The sequence below is a fragment of the Apodemus sylvaticus genome, chromosome 5 (assembly GCF_947179515.1).
Source record: "Apodemus sylvaticus chromosome 5, mApoSyl1.1, whole genome shotgun sequence".
NCBI classification, from domain to species: domain Eukaryota; kingdom Metazoa; phylum Chordata; class Mammalia; order Rodentia; family Muridae; genus Apodemus; species Apodemus sylvaticus.
In genome coordinates, this window is record NC_067476.1 from 46247795 (window position 1) to 46265655 (window position 17861).

The 17861-nt window shown below is 44.5% G+C and overlaps 1 protein-coding gene across 3 annotated transcripts in view; it reads right to left on the minus strand.

The window, feature by feature from the left end:
• The window catches only part of Galnt3 (polypeptide N-acetylgalactosaminyltransferase 3), a 37151-nt gene extending 19593 nt beyond the window's left edge, over positions 1–17558 (minus strand). The window contains exons 1-2 of one of the 3 annotated variants that reach the window (XM_052182602.1): positions 17494–17558; positions 3239–3861 (exon numbers count right to left, since the gene is read on the minus strand). In XM_052182602.1, coding sequence (XP_052038562.1) covers positions 3239–3753 — 515 coding nt within the window. In that variant the 5' untranslated portion in view covers positions 3754–3861; positions 17494–17558. The other 2 variants (XM_052182603.1, XM_052182601.1) reach the window with 2 other exon arrangements.
• Positions 17559–17861: the final 303 nt, after the last annotated feature.

Below are 17861 nucleotides of genomic sequence, written 5' to 3' on the forward strand. Positions count from 1 at the left end.
GGCATAAATTAATCACGTGTCCTCTGTGCAGGAGATCAGCTGAGAAGGCAACATAAACGTCATAACATGGCCGTATCATTTTGGGCAGCAGACTATATCATTTTCCCACCCTATAAAAAACAGTATGTGGGCAATCAAACATTGCTGCTCAAACTCAAGAAAGTAAATCATTCACTTGTAGAGATATGACCCAATGAACGTGGGCGGCTTTGAGCGGCCAGTAAGGCCATCTCCAGTGTGGCTGCGGGGCTTCCAAACAAATCAAGTTCTCTCATGAAAAGCTTTTATATCCATTCCTTGGCAGCAACGAGTCTGGGATTCTGTACCAGAAGCAGGTCAGCGGGGCGGAATGCTTATGGAAGAGGAGAGGAATTAGATCAGAGGGACCCGTCAAGGGGCCACGTTGGCTAAGCTGAGGGGAAAAGGGAGGGCAATACAAACGCACCACTGGAGGTCCAGTTCCACACAGTTACACAAGTAACCTCCTGCAAACTGAATTGTGAATATACTACCAAGTGAGAATAAAACCCAAACACACACACACAGAGACACACACACACACACACACACACACACAGATTAATGACACAGAAAGAAGTTACTAAATATAAGTTCTTATTTTAACACATAATAGTTTACAAACCAACATAAACGCTAAATAAGATTTCTGGAAAACCTCTGCGGCATGGTATTTTCTTATGGTATAGGGAGGGAAGAGAATTTTCGGATTAAGGATTTTTACATACCTTTATTTGCTAGGTGGTCGTCAATACAGTATCAATTAAAAGTCATATAATGTTAAAGATGCAATATACAAAACCGAGTGCACACACGTGCGCGCGTGCGCGCGCACACACACACACACACACACACACACACACACACAGAGGCACCACTAGTAAAATGCTATCAATTTAATCATGCAAGGCTCTCCCTCTGTTTAAGCAGATAAAGATTTAATTGCCTAACAGGTAACCATTAATGTGAATTAGTAAAAAAATGACAGGAGGGTCTTAGCAAAGCATTAGTTATATCATTAATGAAAGCGATAACATCTCTCAGGATGACTTTATAAACTGCAGTCATTTTGAAATACTGTACATAGTAAATTTATGTTAAAAGGCCAATTCACATCTTTTAAAATAGTGCAATCAAAGAAGCTGCCACAGAGACTCTATATTTACTCTAAGGAAATTTGTATATTTCAGCATTTAAAGCCACTTCAATTACCAATCAGTTTATCACCTAACTCTGAGAGAAACTAGACCCAAATGGCTGAGGACTGTTGAAAAAATGCTAGTGAGGTTTTCCGAAGACTGGGTTGTGCTGACCCTGGTTACATTCACCATAAGAAATGACTGGAATTTAGCACCCCCTCCGTCAACAAAGTGCTATCCAGGAAGTAGTAGAGGAGTAGATCTAACTGCTGTTATCCTGCTCAACTGACTATCTTTTCCTCAGTAATTAAATTACTGAAAACCACTGAAGTTTGCTAAGGCTAGAATTAAAATGCTCATTTTCAGCTGATTGTAACTGACATCTCAATGAATAAAAATTATGCTTAATGAATTTTTATGTAGATTGCTTTTTAGTCATGAATTCTCCCAGAATTAGTAAAATGTAATGCTTCATCAGAATCTAGTGATACAAGAGAGGAACTCTGTAATGCTAGGATATTCTACAGAGTGACCGTTTCTTCCCACATTCACCTTGAAGTGACAGGCAACTTATCCTTGAACCACACCGATCAGAAGAGTTACATAGATCTACACGTGCAACGTCAACCTACAGGGACGCACGTACTCGAGAACAGGGGCTCACAATCACCAATCTGGCAAAATCTGAGAAAAAGAATAAACGCATCCACAAAAGTCTGGGTTTGTTTGTTTGTTCGCTTTGATTCAATGGCAAATGAATCAAATGGCTAGGACCATCAGGTAACAAGATATATAGTAGGCACTAGTTGCCTACTGGGGCCCTGTCCTGTGCTCTCAAAGCTTCATGGATGGCTCAAGAGTGCTGGGGTTCATCTCGCCTTCTGTAATTCAAATACAGCACTTGAACACCATCTCACAGGTAGCAAAATAGTTTTTTTGTTTTGTTTTGTTTTTTAAGATTTATTTATTACGTATACAATATTCTACCTGCATGCCAGAAGAGGGCACCAATCTCATTACAGATGGTTGTGAGCTAACACGTGGATGTTGGGAATTGAACTCAGCACCTCTGGAAGAACAGTTAGTGCTCTTAACCTGTAAGCCATCTCTCCAGCCCGAAAATAGCTAATTGGCAGAGAAAGATTCTGTGCAGTCACGAACCAAATGGGCTTAGCAGGTATCTACAGAACATTTCACCCTAAAACAAAAAAATACACCTTCCTCTCAGCACCTCATGGTACCTTCTCCAAAACTGACCATATAATTGGCCACAAAACAACCCTTAACCGATGCAAGAAGGCTCTGTCCAGTCGTGACGAATATGTCAATGACCCCAGTTAATTACTAATAAGGAACACTTGCCTCCAGGTACTTGGGAGCTAATTCTACAGACAGGAGGATGCAGCTACAACAACATCCACCAAAGCCCGCACAGGGACAGGTCACTGCTGAGGAGCTTTGGCAGCGCATGCTAGCATAGTTTTACCTGCCAGTGAATCCAACATGCACCAGTAGAGAGCTCTGAATAAATGGAATTTAGATGCAACAACATCCACCCTTAAAACAAAGTGTACAAGCCACGGCATTCTGAGATACGGTCACGTAGTGACAGTGCACGGAGTGTGATGCACTTCACGAACCAGCAAACCACCTAAGGGCTTCAAAATCTTGGCACATTTTAAAAACATTTTAAAAACCATTTCTATCCTGCAGCCAACCAAAGACATGTAAACAACCCCTTCACCTCCTACATTTCTACAAAAACTGTCCAACTGTTCCTGAATAGACAAGGAAATCATGCCACAAAAATAATAATAATCTCCCCAGCACACAGCCGATCTAGCCTTCAGTTTCCTAATTCAGAAGGTACATTTCAAGTCTCCACTGACAAACCAGTAAGAGCTGCAGAGACTCCACCTCAATCATTATAACCGAGGACAAAGGAAACATCAAACAAACGGCATTGACCAATATCCCCGCATCTGAGTGCCGGAGGAGTGAGCCTGAGTTAGCGCCTCTTCCATGCAAACCCTGCTGACGGACGGACGGAGGACGGAATGTGAGTATACTCTCGAACATACTCAGGCGGTCGGGTGTCAGGTCCGAGGTCCCGGTGTAGCGAGATTCTGTCACTGGCGAAGGCGTTGAAGCAGTGCTTCGTTTCCCCGCGCTCTTTCTCCTTCTGCTCCTCCGGGGTGAGGTGGGTGATCTTAAAGGGCTTGCCGGAAGCACCAGGCGCGTTGGAATCCTGAGGTGGCCGGTCAAGGGCTGGTTTCAGCTCTGCGGCTGTGTAGTACCCTTGCAGACAGGGTCTCTGGGGGACGGCGATGCTCTCCTTGATGGGTGCCCCTATTTGCATCTTTGGCATTGCGTCTTTGATGTTATTTACAGCTTCGAGCATAAAGTCAAACATTTTGTTTTTGTTTTTCAAGTTCCTCTCCATCTTTGATTCCTCCTTGGAATATTGAACGCTTACTTCTCGTTGCATTAAAATCAGGACTACTAAAAAGAAAAAGATGACTGCACCGAGCTTCCAGAACTTTCTGTGGTGATGTCTTTTAATGTGCAATTTCACTAGTCGCTTGAGGTGAGCCATTCTGGCATTAAATGCTTGTTACTTGACAGATAACAGTTTGGTTTCCTTTGTTACTTATACTCTTTAGCATAGATTTGCCGGTAAAAGGGTTTCTTTAAATGGTAATACCTATAAACAGAGATGATAGATGGTATTAGTACTAGGAGCAATTCCTTCCTACAGTCAGGGTACAACTCATTACTTCAACCAACAACTGAACATAAGCTGCAATGTACTTTATGGCTTAAAGAATACACAGACATTTAGACCTTAAGAAAATTATACCTCAAGAAGAAACCACTTATGGTAATTGACTATGATCTACAGGGCTTGCCAGGAAAAACAAAAGCAAACAAACACAGACAACACACACACACACACACACACACACACACACTATTAACTCTGTCAGTAACTACTATATGATACATACCAAATACTGTATTACAAATACATTTTCAGATTTTAAAAATGAACATATTCACTTGATAAGCCAGGAGTCAACAGACTTCACTGAGCAGACTATAGACAGGACGGATTCACTGGCAAGTAAAGCTATGCTAGCGTGCGCTGCCAAAGCTCTTCAGCAGTGACCTGTCCCTGTGCAGGGCATCGACCTGTGGAGCGCCGCTCCAGCAGAGGGGCACACCCAGCAGCTTTACCAGCCTGTCAGTGCCATCTCTCCCAGAGATGCTCCTGTGGTCACAGCGGATTCTCTACAGCAAGGCCAGCGCAAGCACTTACGTCATCGTCACCGGCAGCTATTTCCATAACTCTTGGAAACACAAGGCCTAGCAGCACAACTAGAAATGCCTTAGCTTTGCTCGAGGTGTCTCTGGGCCTGCAGGGTTTAAGGACACAAGTTGGCCTGATGCAGGGCTGTTTGCAATTGAGCATGAGAAGGGAACACCATGTTCAGTAGGTCCTGGGCCAATGCGAATTTAGATAGCCTGAGTCAGGCTGCAAGTTGATTTTCTTCCTGGTGCTTTAAAATACATTATGTAAAAGGGCTCAGTCTATGAGTCCATGCCACCTTGGACCTCGGAGCCAATACATGCGTAGGGGTGAGGAAAGGAAAACTGCCTGTTGCCGCTCCCCCACCCCCCCTTCAAGACATTTAAAGAAAATGCCATTTGTAACAGTGAAAACTAGCTTGGGCAACTTTATTCAAAGTTTTTTCCAAAGTTATTTAAAAAATTTAAAATAAGAAAAGCAAGTTAATCTTGGCCCCAAATGATGCCTCAATTATGATGTCTATTGCCCATAAAAAGTGAGCTTCCAATGCTTCTGGGCATTTCTAGCCTTAGGAGACTCGTGTTATACTGCCGCGACCTGTTAGGTTTACACATTTCTTTCTCATCTTCACATAGTTGTGTAATTTTCCTATGTGTCAAATATTCGTCTAGGAGGGGGCAACCACGTTCCAGATGACCTCTCCCTGCACCCCCACCCCCCAGGGACCAGAAGCTGAGCATCCTCAAGGTACTATAAGGCAAGCCAGCAGGCAAAATAGGGACTTATGTGCTATGGAGAGACTAAAAAGGGAGGATGGTTTCTAGAAACCTTAGGGGAAAGTGCCCACCAAGCACTGACACGACTCAACAGAATCTTAGAAGATAATAAACTTTTAGGTAGACTGACGAGACACAGATGAGAGACTGAATGGAGGGAGTTTTTGAAGGCTTGGAAGTAAGAAAGGCCATGCTGGCCCAAGCACAGTAGCGGAAGTGAAGCCCAGGTAGGAGCCGGCAGGTGACTACACAGGGAGATCAGGTGGATCTCATTTATAAAATGCCTGAACATCGTCCAGGGAATCTGAATTTGCCCTTTTCTTCTTCTTGTTTTACGAGCTTAAGATTTTAAAGAGAGGATCCTAACCAACTTTATGTATTGGAAAAGTCAGCTAGTAAAGGCGATACTCACAGAGGCGCTAGAAGGGTAGAGAGGTGTATGAAGGCCCCAGCAACGGGAGGACTCCACGGCATTTGGTAGGAGAATTCAGCGATAGACTTAACACAGTCAGCCAACAGTTCTGGGATTTGTCAGCAACCTGCCTCTGAGAGTCCCGGAAGCGGAAGTTCACACAGAGGAACAGGTTCCTGGGATAGGTAAGGTGCTCAGGAACAGTGTTGACTTTGGGAGGCATGTGCACTTTTTGTTTTTTGGTTTGTTTTTTTTTTAATGGGCAGCTAAGGCCAAGATAACTTCGGGCTGGCTGCTTGGGGTAAATAGCTACCTCAACAAATGACCAATTGTTTCAGACCTCCATGTAAGTCTGGGGAAGAATTTGGGGAACGGTGATTTAGGCTGGGAGGACAAGGCAAGCCCTGGAAAAAGGATGGAGTGGGGAGAGGCCAGCTGTACAAGAGCCGTTCCCTGTGGGGGCCTAGTGCTGGAGGAAGCCATGTATGGAGCCACACAGTAGTACAAGTATGTCCACTAAGAGCCCTGAAGCTGGGAAGGGACTCTCCTGTTATCCTCAGTGACTGTGAGGCACTTCATGCCAGGGCTGAGCACTGTTTCAGGTGGCACAGGAGAAATCCTTAGGAGGTTCTGCTCCAATACTGCAGAACAGGCTGATAATTGAGGCATACGTACAGTAAACCGGTAAGGAGTACACGCCATCTTCTGGACTATTCAGCCTTCCCCATCCACTAAGGGCTCAAGGTTGGTCTCTGTCGATTGGAAACACAGCAGTATATATGGCCACTTTAGAAAGGGAAGCCCGTGTGCACATAGGCACTATTTCTTATGTACTGGGCCCACTATTCCCAGCCATGGGAACAGCACTGGGCTAGCTGGGGACAGCTGCTGGCTGACACGGATGGGTGTGGCATTTTCTCCACTTGATCATTCAAAGCTTTCTCTTGAAGTCAAAAATCTTTTGGTGTCTTCAGAAGAGAGAAACCTTTTCAGGGTCTGATAAAGAGTTAAATACACTCGAATATTAGTACCACTAGTCTGTAAGGCTGAAGTCGTTCAAGGCCCCAACCACAGAGACTGTCAGTAACTCCCAGGCAGTCAATAAAGATCTACACCCCGGCCATCTCTCATCCTGAACATACTGGACAAACACAATTTCTATCTTTAGGTAGGTAAAATTTCCTTTTTCTTTTCCTTTTTGTCTTTTCTTTTTTTTTAAATCTTTCACAACTAACAATGGGCAGTGCTAAATCCTGTGTCAGTCTGCTCAAGGGGCTACCAGATAACTGCAAACTCATCGGTCCATTCCTGAGGGAACCAGATAACTGCAAACTCATCGGTCCATTCCTGAGGCTACCAGATAACTGCAAGCTCATCAGGCTTCCGCTTCCTTTCTCTATCACCTGGACTAAGAAAATCCCCCTAAGAAGTCATAGATATGGGCTGAAGGAGACAATGTGCTGTGGTTTGGGAAAGTGTCGCCTGCGGAGCCACGGAGCAGCCACCTGTGAAAGGCTTGCCCGCCCTCACCCCCATACGGAGGAGGGAGACCTTTGAAGAAGTGAAGCCAGAGTGTGAGTGCCACTCCGTCTGCTACTTGACCACGAAAAGCTGCTAATTTGGTGTTTTCGGTTTCTAGGAACTGGTGCACAAGTCTGAGCACTTCCTTTCCTCCCAAGGGTACTGTCTAGTAAATGGCGGTCAGCCCAGCTGGAGAAGAGTTCCGGGTCTGCGAACTGACTTAGGGTTGGAACTCTCGGTCCTGACGGCTAGAAGCCGCCCACCAGTTTCATTCATTCCTGACCACTAGGAATCTGACAAAACCATCTCAGAAATGACATCTCAGCTGTCTGCTGCCTCTCCACGAGTAAGGAGGCATGTACTGGGCCTTGGGTGAGTAATGACTGTAGTCACCTCTCTGCTTCTACTGCTTACTGGATCCCATTAACACCTGAAATTACCGAGCTGATGGAGCTGACAGAGCTGATCTAAAGTGACCTAAAGAGAGCAAAGGCTTCTTCCTGGGTGCGATTCACAACACCTGGGAAAGGAATGCTGACAGACTCTGTGGAATGTAGCTCCAGGGTGAGTGTCCGAGATGCACTTCCTAAGTGGAATCGGCCATTCCACTTCTGGGGGCGGGGGTACAAAACTCCTAGGGAGAAGGTCATTTCTGTCCATTCATTCTTCCTATAAAGGCCCGAGAATGCTAAACGACGGGGGATGTGGAGAGCAAGATAGCTCAGCTCCATTCCTACCCGCTCACCTTCTGCTCCACCCTAGGTCCCATGCTGTCCTCTCAGTGGCCTCCAGCATGCAGACATGACAGCAAACTCTCCATGGAGAGCCAGTCAGTCCCTTCCTTCCAGCCCTCTTTCCTTCTGATTTGAAGACCCTATGGTTTCTAGTTCAACTACTCAATGCCAGAAAGAAAGAAAGAAAGAAAGAAAGAAAGAAAGAAAGAAAGAAAGAAAGAAAGAAAGAAAGAAAGAAAGAAAAGACAACACATAAAGTGAATAATCATGTCTTGGTTTGTTTGTTTGGGGGGGTTGTTGTTTGTTTTTTGTTTTCCACAAAAACAGGCTGTGCACCAAACCTGGCCCCAGGGCTGTACTTTATTAACTCTTGCTCTAAAAATCCTGAAGGATTTGAATTTCTACATTGTAAGTTTCCCTATTGCTCCTTCCCTAGTTAATCAACCTATCTATAACATAATTGAATCCAGTACTTGAAATCATTTACACCTTTTTTAAGATCAGGTGGCAAATGTGCTGAACATGAAATACAAGATAGCTTTGGCTGCTCCGTCTTTGTTATCCCAGGATCACACCCCTCCCCCTCCCCCTCTCCCTTCCTCTCTCCCTCCCTCCCTCCTTCCCTTCCCCCTTCTCTCTGTGACTAGGCAATCAAAAGCTTTCTTTGTTACAAGTTTACACTGAGCATAAACCAGTGTCAGCAAAAACCCTGTTAAGTTAACAGCAGACCTCACAGAGGGTCAGGTCCCAGAAGGCCACAAGCAGTCAGTTGTCACAAACTGAGGCTGAGTATCCTTGTGCTGGATGCCAAGCTCTAAACAGGGTAGGAGGAATGAGTCTATAATCCTGTGGTATTCAAACTTATCTCCTTGAGCAATGGGTGAGGTCTCGGGGGATTTTAGGCGGTATGATAACTAAAACTGAAAGTTAAAATGATTACCCTTGAAAGTTGTACTAGGGCCTGAAGAGATGGCTCAGTGGTTAAGTACACTGACTGCTCTTGCAGAGGTTCTGAGTTCAATTCCCAGCAACCACGAGGTGACTCATAACCATTCGTAATGGGGTCTGATGCCCTCTTCTGGTGTGACTGAAGACAGCTAATAAATAAAATAAATAAATCATTTTTTTTTAAGTTGTACTGGATATAAATTATTTTTGGAGAAAGGGGAGGTCAGATAGGAGAGTAGAACTATTATGGGATTATTAAAAATAATCTGAGCAGAGATGAATAAAAGAGATATGCAGGTTTGGAAAAGAGACTTAAGAGTCAGGTGAATTCAGCAAAATCAGTTGTTAGGGAGGCTGTGAGATTCGATCTGAGTTGAAGATGACTCTCTGCTTGGTGAAAGGAACTTGCTAGTGGACTCTGTTCCAGAAGGAAAATTTTGTCAGACAGCAACAATGAGAAAAACGTATGGAATGCTGTTTTTGAAAATGATGACTGCCATGAAAAGAGCAACAAGAGAAATCAGTCACAGAGGTCAAAGTGTGAAGGTGATCATGATTTTTACAATGCAGGATCTAGAGTTTCTTAACCCCACAGACCACTGCTCTGAAAGATACACTACACAAAACAATAGAGAGAATAAATAGGAAGGGTCCCAGTATCTAAAGGAAAAAAAAAAACAACTCAAAGATGTCATCAAAGGGAAATCACAAACAGAAGACCCAGAAAAGGCCCATACAGCAATGGTTCAAAGTGGAACAAGAGGACAGTTAGAAGGAACCAATAACCTGACAGAGTATGCAAAACTGCGGAGATCTTAGAATACAAAGTTGGGCCCCAGCTAATATATGGAAAAATTGAGTAAGTCATTCTTCTTAAATTTAAACTTTAAAGGTAGCTCTAAGCTAGCCACAGGACATATGTTGGTAGTCTCAACTATCTGAAGGATGAAGGATAAAGACCGGTTATGTAAGAGGCATTCGAGATCAACCTGGGCAATAAAGCAAGAAGACTCTATATGAGATAAGAGAAAGGCTGCAATAAAGACTAGGCCTTGGCCGAATGTGATGACATGTAGCTGCAGTGAGGACACCCAGAAGCCTGAAGAAAGAATGTGGAAAAACGTTACTACATGGTGAGTGCCAGGCCACCCTGGTATATCAGACTGTGTCTCAAATACCAAACAAAACCTCAACAGGCTTGTTTAAATGCATAGTGAACAATATCTACATAATCATAACAAATATTAAAATGCAAACAAAGAATGAAAATTCTGTGCTGAGGAAGGAAGAGCAGGAATAGGTGTAACTGAAAGAGATAAATATTTATCTGCAGTAATGAGAAGTCAGCAGGCAACGTCACCCTCCCAGTGTGTCTCCCGATGTGAGAAAGAACACTCTAAGCATATTATTCCAAAGGTGAATACTATTAGAGGGGAAAGGAGAGGGTGGACAAGTGATTGGAGACTTCTTGTTAAAAGTTTTGACTCATTTAGTAGTCCCATTTAATTTTATTTATGCATAACTGGATACACACACACACACACACACACACACACATAAACCAGACTTTGATGGTTCTGCGTCTTCTGAGATTTCAAGAACCTTCTAGATGGAAATAATGAGCTAACCTCCCTTTTTCTCTAAAGAAAAGGAGAAAAACAATACGCACGTCACAGGTTGCTGTGAAAATTTAAGGTCACATACAAATTGGTAGACATGGTTTAACATGTGGGGTAAATATTAAAGTTGCCTACCCTCTTCTGGGAGGAAATTCATTTTAAAGGTTGATATATACCTCAGTACCAAGTAGGTAGCTATTTCTTTAGGCTAAAGTTGAATGTAGGTGGAGTGGAGGAAGTGCTTACAGATTCCAGTTATTGGTTAGAGGTAAAGACAAAGGAGTTCAGATTGGCACCTGAGGGCTGAGTATGAGCTGGCAGGCCCAAAGACAAGGAGGTGCTTATTCCTGGCCGAGAGAAGGACACCTGGCAACGACCTAGTGGCAAGGAGAACCTGGCAGTAAGAGCAGTTGCCAGAGCTCAGGCAGGAGGGGCTGGGGTGGCAGCAGCTGAGTCAGGCCCAGGCTTCAAGGCCACATTAAAGAGTTGGGCTTACCCTAAGGGCAGGGCGTGGAAGGGCTTTGAGAAGGGGGTCACTGTGGCCAAGCATTTTGAAAAGTCTCGTGCTGGATGCAGTGTGAAGAAGAAACCAGGAAGAAATAAGAAACAGTTCAGGAAGACTGGCCGTGACCAAAGTTCAGGGGAGGGGTGATGGCGTTAATGGGCCTGGAGTAAAGAAATGAGCACGGGTGGGAGGATCGGATCAATCACAGAGATAAAATTCAGAGAGAGGGCTTGTTTGGTCATGGACTAGTAGGAAATTTTAAAGGAGAATAGCTAATATCAAGGACTCTTTTTCTTTCTTTTGTGTCCCTGAGCTCCGCTTTTGGTTTAGTCTGACTGAACTACTCTTGAGTAAAACCTGCCCACTCACTGAGTGTGTTCTCAACTCAGGAGTATTTACAAACAAAAACCGCGTGGTCTACCTGCCGCAAAGTTAGCGTTTCACTTCTGAAAAATGGATCTTACGGGAACGCAAAAGTCCCAAAACAACAGAACCCAAAGGAACAGGCTGGGCACACTGGCAGTCTAAGTGAAACAGGCACGTTCAATCAAAGGCTCCAGCTCCCTAACCCTGCATCTCTTGATGCTCCTCCCTCCCCTGTGACACTTTCTTTCTTTTTTCTTTTTTTTTTTTAAATTGGTGCTGGGGATTCAGTTGAGGATGGATTGGAGGACGGCAAGAGGGCGCATGAAGGAGTCAGGCAGGAAGGAAGGATGGTATCCTAGGCCAGACCTGTTAACAGTCTGATAAAGGGGAGAATGGGAGGGGACTGTGTAGCGATGGGGACACGGTACAACGTTAAGCAGACTGTGTGGACGAGTAACCTGACGGTTGCTGTGTTGGTCTGTCTGATGTGGCCATAACAGTACTCCGCTCCTCCTCCGGCTGATTTGCTGACAAAAAATACTGAAGTGTCCACACTCTGGAGGCTGGGAGGAACAAGGCTGAGGTGCTGACAGATCCAGTGCACACAGAGGGCCCATTCCTAAGGCAGGCAGACACACCTCACAAGTGCAAAAAGCTACCAACTCTCTAACTGCCCTACCCCCAGCAGAGCCCTCAGGACCCAGTCACCCTCCAAAGGCTTTTCTCTGAGATGGTTTAAACGAGCAGCCTTGGCTAGTCTATAGTTTGCTATGTAAGCCGGCCTTGTCCTTAAACTCAGAGTCCAGCCAGTCTCTTCTCCCAGGATGTTAGGACTAAATGTGTTTGCCTCCAGTTCTTATTTCTTCACACTAACACACATGGAATTACATTTCTATGTATGTGTTTTGGAGGGACAGAAATACTCCGATGGTAACTATTGTAGAAGCTGATGAATCAGGGTTAAAAATAACCTATGTATTTGTGGCCTGATACCTAGTTAGTACCACAGACCATCGTCTATTCCTCCCAACTCCCTTGAGCCAGAGGTTTATTTGAACATTAGGATAGTGGCAGGGTTGAAATATCTGATCCATGGGGGCCTAGGGCACTGTTGCATAATAAAAATCAGCACTATTTCTGTATCCACACAGTTTTCCAGCGGTATATAATGGCAGTCTCCTGACAGTTCAGGTAGACTCCAAATGAACTCAAGTTTTGCTAACAAATGAGTCACACACAATTTTCGTGGGTAAGACATGGTAAAGTTTCTAACATTTATAAATAGACTACAGGAAGTGAAACTTTTTCGTTTTGGATTGTGCTATAATGAAGGTCCTGGTTTATATAAGTATAATCTCTAGTTATTATGATAAGTTAAAGATATCCAGCAGGTGATCATATAGATAAGCAAATTAGTTTTCATAGTTTGAAACTCAAGAAAATAGAAAAGATTACAGAATTATGATACCAATTCAGAGAAGGATGAAGGAAGGTTTTGTCTAGTTGTCAGTAGCCACTAGTGACCCAGAATTCTACCCATCTGCCTCTATTTTATCATAAATTAATGTACTTTGGTCTCCTGCCTTTGCTGGAACTAACTTAACTTCAATGTTGTCACTGACACTACATTATGTTTAAATTACTCAGATTATATAATACTGATTATCCTGTATTAACCAGGTGCCCAGCTGGATAGGTAACAGAAAATTCTTTCTTCTTGATCAGGTTTTAGATTAATAAATGATCTGTTTATTTCACATGTATAACTATACTTTATGGACCAGAGACCTGAATGTATCTAGATAATTTTTGTATTATTCATTTACAAATTATAAAATACAGTAATATTTTCTGAAAGAGAAAAGTTACTTCCACCAAGAATGTAAAAGTGGGTTCAAGTTAAAAGTGTCTTTGAAAATGTTCATTATCCCCCATCAGACTTTCCAAGACTATATCCCTACAAATCACACAGGGATCTAATTTGGGGGTGGGTGATGGGAATTAAATATGAAATCTCAGCTATGTAGTTCTGGCTAGCCTGGAAGTCACTATGTAGACTCGATTAGCCTCAAACATATCTGCCTCGGCCTCACATGTGCTTGGGTTAAAGGTATATACCAATACCCCTGGTCTGAATCTAATTTATTGATTTATTTCAATATATCTGCATATATTTACGTGTACAGATGTTTTGCCTGCATGGATATGTGTGCTACATGTGTGCAGGCCCAAAGAAGCCAGAAGGGAATGTCAGATTCCCTGTAATTGGTGTAAGCTTGTTGTGAGCAACCATATGGGCTCCAGGAACCAACGGCTTTCTGAAAGAGCAGCCTATGCTCTCATCTGTCAAGCCATAAATTGGGACTTTAGTCTAAATTCTGAATCTAGTATTTTATAGAGGAGAGGAACTGATTCCTGTAATTCATCTCTTATACCTCTTTCATAATAAAAGTTAAAATATTAACAGAATATATATTTACAGAATGTATTTATAGAAGTATATATACACACACACATATATACACATACATATGAAATTGGGCTATGCACTCCCTAGTAAATTTTTTTCATAACTTCCAACAGAACTATAACTCAGACATAAACTTTGAATAAAATTAGCACTGGTGTGTGTGTGTGTATGTGTGTGTGTGTGTGTGTGTGTGTGTGTAACAATTATTTTTCTGTCTCAAACTTTGACTTGATAATTGTTACCATCAAAATGCCCTCACAAAAACATTTCTAATTTTCTCCCTGTCCATAAGTACACTACAGCACAAGAACCCATTTAAAGTATAATAATACAGAATGAGATTTTGTAAAGCCCTGATGCATTAATCTGGTGTCAATATCCTAGAGCTTCCATCAAATGCTTAAGTAGGAGTGCAATGTGATTTTATAAAATTTTTATTTGTGTGTGTGACAGTAAGCTTTTAGAACAATGAGACTTAACACTGTTTGTATTCACAAGAAAGTACCATTTTAGCTTTACAGGTACCGGCCATTAGTGGACAAGAAACCAATCTGTATATGAAGGCAAATTAAAAAAAAAAAAAAACATATTCTAAGGTTAGATATTGCTTTCTAAAAATCGCATATACATATATATGTATGTATAGTCACCAACAATATTGTTTTGTGAAACTCATCTCATTTATGCACATACATGCTCACCAGCATTTATTGGTTTGAAACAGAATATTTCAAATTAGAGGATTGTGGGTTTAAAAAAATGTTTTTACAGCACTGGTCCTAAGGAAGTGTGCTTGAAACCAAATGTCTAGATTATTTCAAGTGGATGGAAGACATTGGGTCTATGCCTTACAAAATATGGTTTAAGCCAATATAATAAAAGATCAGACTGACTAATGTCATCCAAACTGTGTCTCCGAAACACCAAAAAGGGATTAATAATCTCAATCCATATGGTACCACCAATGTACACGTGAAGTCTCAGACAGGGGAAAGCAGGATGGCCCGAGTCTCCACAGACTGAAGTGGGAATGGGGGTGGGGAGGCAAGCAGAGCTGGGCACACTTGACCATCCTATAATTACAAAGCCCTTACACACTCCATGAAAGAAAAGAAGATAAGCATCTTGTGATAAGTGGCACGGAGAGTGGTGAGATGTAATGATACGGGAGCCCTCAGTGAGTTGTAATGATACGATATGGATATGAGAGCCCTCAGTCAAGCCACCAGAATAATGCTGTCTATAGCACCTGCAGGGTGCACTACAGTTAGAACCCCTTTGGGCTTCAGCTGTTCAATCGGATGGACTATGGACTGACTGACTGGATGGCCAAGGCAGGAAGGGGAGTCCAAGAATGTTAGCACTAGAAGATAATCTAATGAGCTAAAGGCTTCCTTATCTTAGGGCAGAAAAAACATTTTCCCCTAATCCTTTATGGAGAGAAACCAATGTCCCTTTGTTATTACAACTGACAGGAAGGTGTTACTTTTGCCCTCTCAGTGGTCTGATAATACCTGCTCAGTAGTGGTGAAAACAAATGGTCAAAATTTAGGGGGTACTACTATCTATTCAGTGTTCAAACAGCACTTAGCACATCAGTTTCTCAGTATGGACATGTTGAAGAAGGTAGGCGAGGCTCTTGAAAACCCTTGGTTGGATTAACAATTATGTGCTGTTATTGTGTCTGTGGAGGGAGGGAGTTTTTCTTCTTTTTTAAAAAAATTAATTATACCTCACTAAAAAACATATACGGACTAAAGCATTTTAAAATCTAAATATATATTTAAAAGTATTTTTTAAAATAAATATATACAAAGCATGTACAATCTAAACATATATTTTAAAAACTTAGTAAAGGCAGAGCTAAACTAAACACACCTAAGGAGAGGAATTTATTATTAAAATTTTCTACGAAAAAAAATGTATAAAAATGCTTAGTACGAATACACTACCCATAATGTTTCAACTAACATGTGTGTCAAGTTTCAGTTAATGTTAAAGGTTAAAAAGAAATAATTATAGGGTGTGGTTTTGAACTTATATGTCATACTCAAAGTTAGATGATAAATGTAAAATTTCTCACAACCAGAAATTCTCAAATTCAAATGTAACTTTCTGAATTTTTACAAAAGTATCTGACTTCAGATGTTCCTTATGTGGTGTAACTTCAATATCAAGTCATAACTTAGTAACATTTTCTTAAAAAAAAAATCGGGGGGGGGGGGGCTGTAACTTGATTGAGGTCCCAAAACAGAAGGAAGACATTAAGTCTATGGCAAGAGTAGTTTCAACCTTAATTCTTAGGTTTTCGAAAATCCTAATTAGGTAGACAGGAATTTGGGCTTGGCACTCCCAGGTTCAGACGTGGCAGGATGCTGAAACAAAGTTTTTTTTGAACCTTTGAGTCATATGCCACAGGCACACCAGATCAGAGATACACTAGTCCTTAAGTCAACAGGTCCTCTAAGAGGAGGGTGTGCAGCTGGTGAACCACAGTTCCATTTCCTCCTGCCACAAAGACCTGGACTCTGCCACCCCTTCAAGCGGAAGGTGGGCGCAGCTCTGGCTCCGGGAGTGCACCCGGAAAAGTGCAGTGCGAGGGATGACCCTGTCCCGACCACTGAGCACCGAGCGCCTTCCAAACCAGTCGGAAAGCTTCGCGACGGCTCTGGCTGCCGCCGTTTTCCAATCTAAGACTGTCTGGGCTTGGCGGGGAAAGTTGCCCGACACAGTCACGGCCCTCCCCGTCATGGGTTTGGCCCACTCAGTCCCCGGGAGTGGGCAGACAACCTGCTAGCCCAAGTTGGCGAGCCTTGCGCAGCGCCTCCGCTGAAGACCCGCCCTCCCGAGGACTATCGGGGGGACCAGGGGACTTTCTGCCCCAGTGAGGCTTTAGGGCTGCCGAGGGGCACCGGGCGACAGGAGTGATCGGTATTCCCGCCGGCCTCTCCCGAGGGCGAGCAACTGAAGCCCGCTCTCGAGACCGCGTCCAACCGGCCGCGGGCAGCTCCGGGGCCGTCCCGCACTCTGTCCCACGCTGGGACCGCGGGAGCCCGGCCGGCTGGTCGCTGGCTTACCTGGCAGGTGGGCAGGGCAGGCGGCGGGAAGCGGCGGCCAAAGGGGGCTCTGCCCGCGGGGGGCCCAGAGCCAAGTGCAGGTGGCGGCGCCGGCGACTCGGGTGGCCGTGGCTCCCGTGGCCGCTCGGCTCAACCCCTCCTCCGCCGCCGCTTCCTGCCTTCCCCGCCGGGCCTCCCGCGTTGCCAAGCGAGGCCGCGCCGAGGCTCCTCTTCCTCTGAGAGTCTCCCAGGTGAGCTCCCGCCGGCGACGTCGGCAGGGGCGAGGCCGGATCCCGCGCCTGCGCGCCAGCCCCGCGCCCCGCCCCGGTCCTACCTGAGCGCTCCAGGTGAGCGACGAGCTGGCCGGGCGCGCGCCGAGCAAACTCCTCCGCAGCCCGCGCGCCGCCCGCACGCTCGCCCGCCAGCCGCAGTGGCGAGCCTGCGCTGTCCCGCGCCGCGGCCACCAGGTACCCAGAGCCCAGTGGCGGGGACCCTGCGAAATCTGAGCCGCACTTCCCCCTACTCCTAACCCCACGCGGCTCCCCTTCCTCTCCGAGTGGAGTGGTACAAACCCAGGGATGCAGCGTCCTCCCCCCTACCCCCGGGACCCCTGTGAGACCGTGCAGCTTTCCTCCCGGGGCTCAGCAGCTTTGTCACCAGTTAGGTCGGTGAGCTTCCTTCCCCTGTAGCCTTGATTTCATCACTCCTCTCACTTGAGCGCAGCTAGTGGTTTCCGTTTCTGGCCGCGGGCACTAGGGTAGGGAAGCCTCACGTCCCAAGGAGGCGCCTCCCTTTTTCAAAGTAGAGCTTCTGGTATTTTGGTCAAGCTTCCTTGATTTGAGGTCCACCGTCACCCCTTCCTGGGTTGCTATCTATTGCAAGGCCAACCAATATCCACGGGAGAGGGGGGGATAGCAGCACCCACGAGAGAACCCCTCTGCCAGGGTTTGGAAAGACTTTGTGGTTTCCTGGAAAGGAATTGTTTTC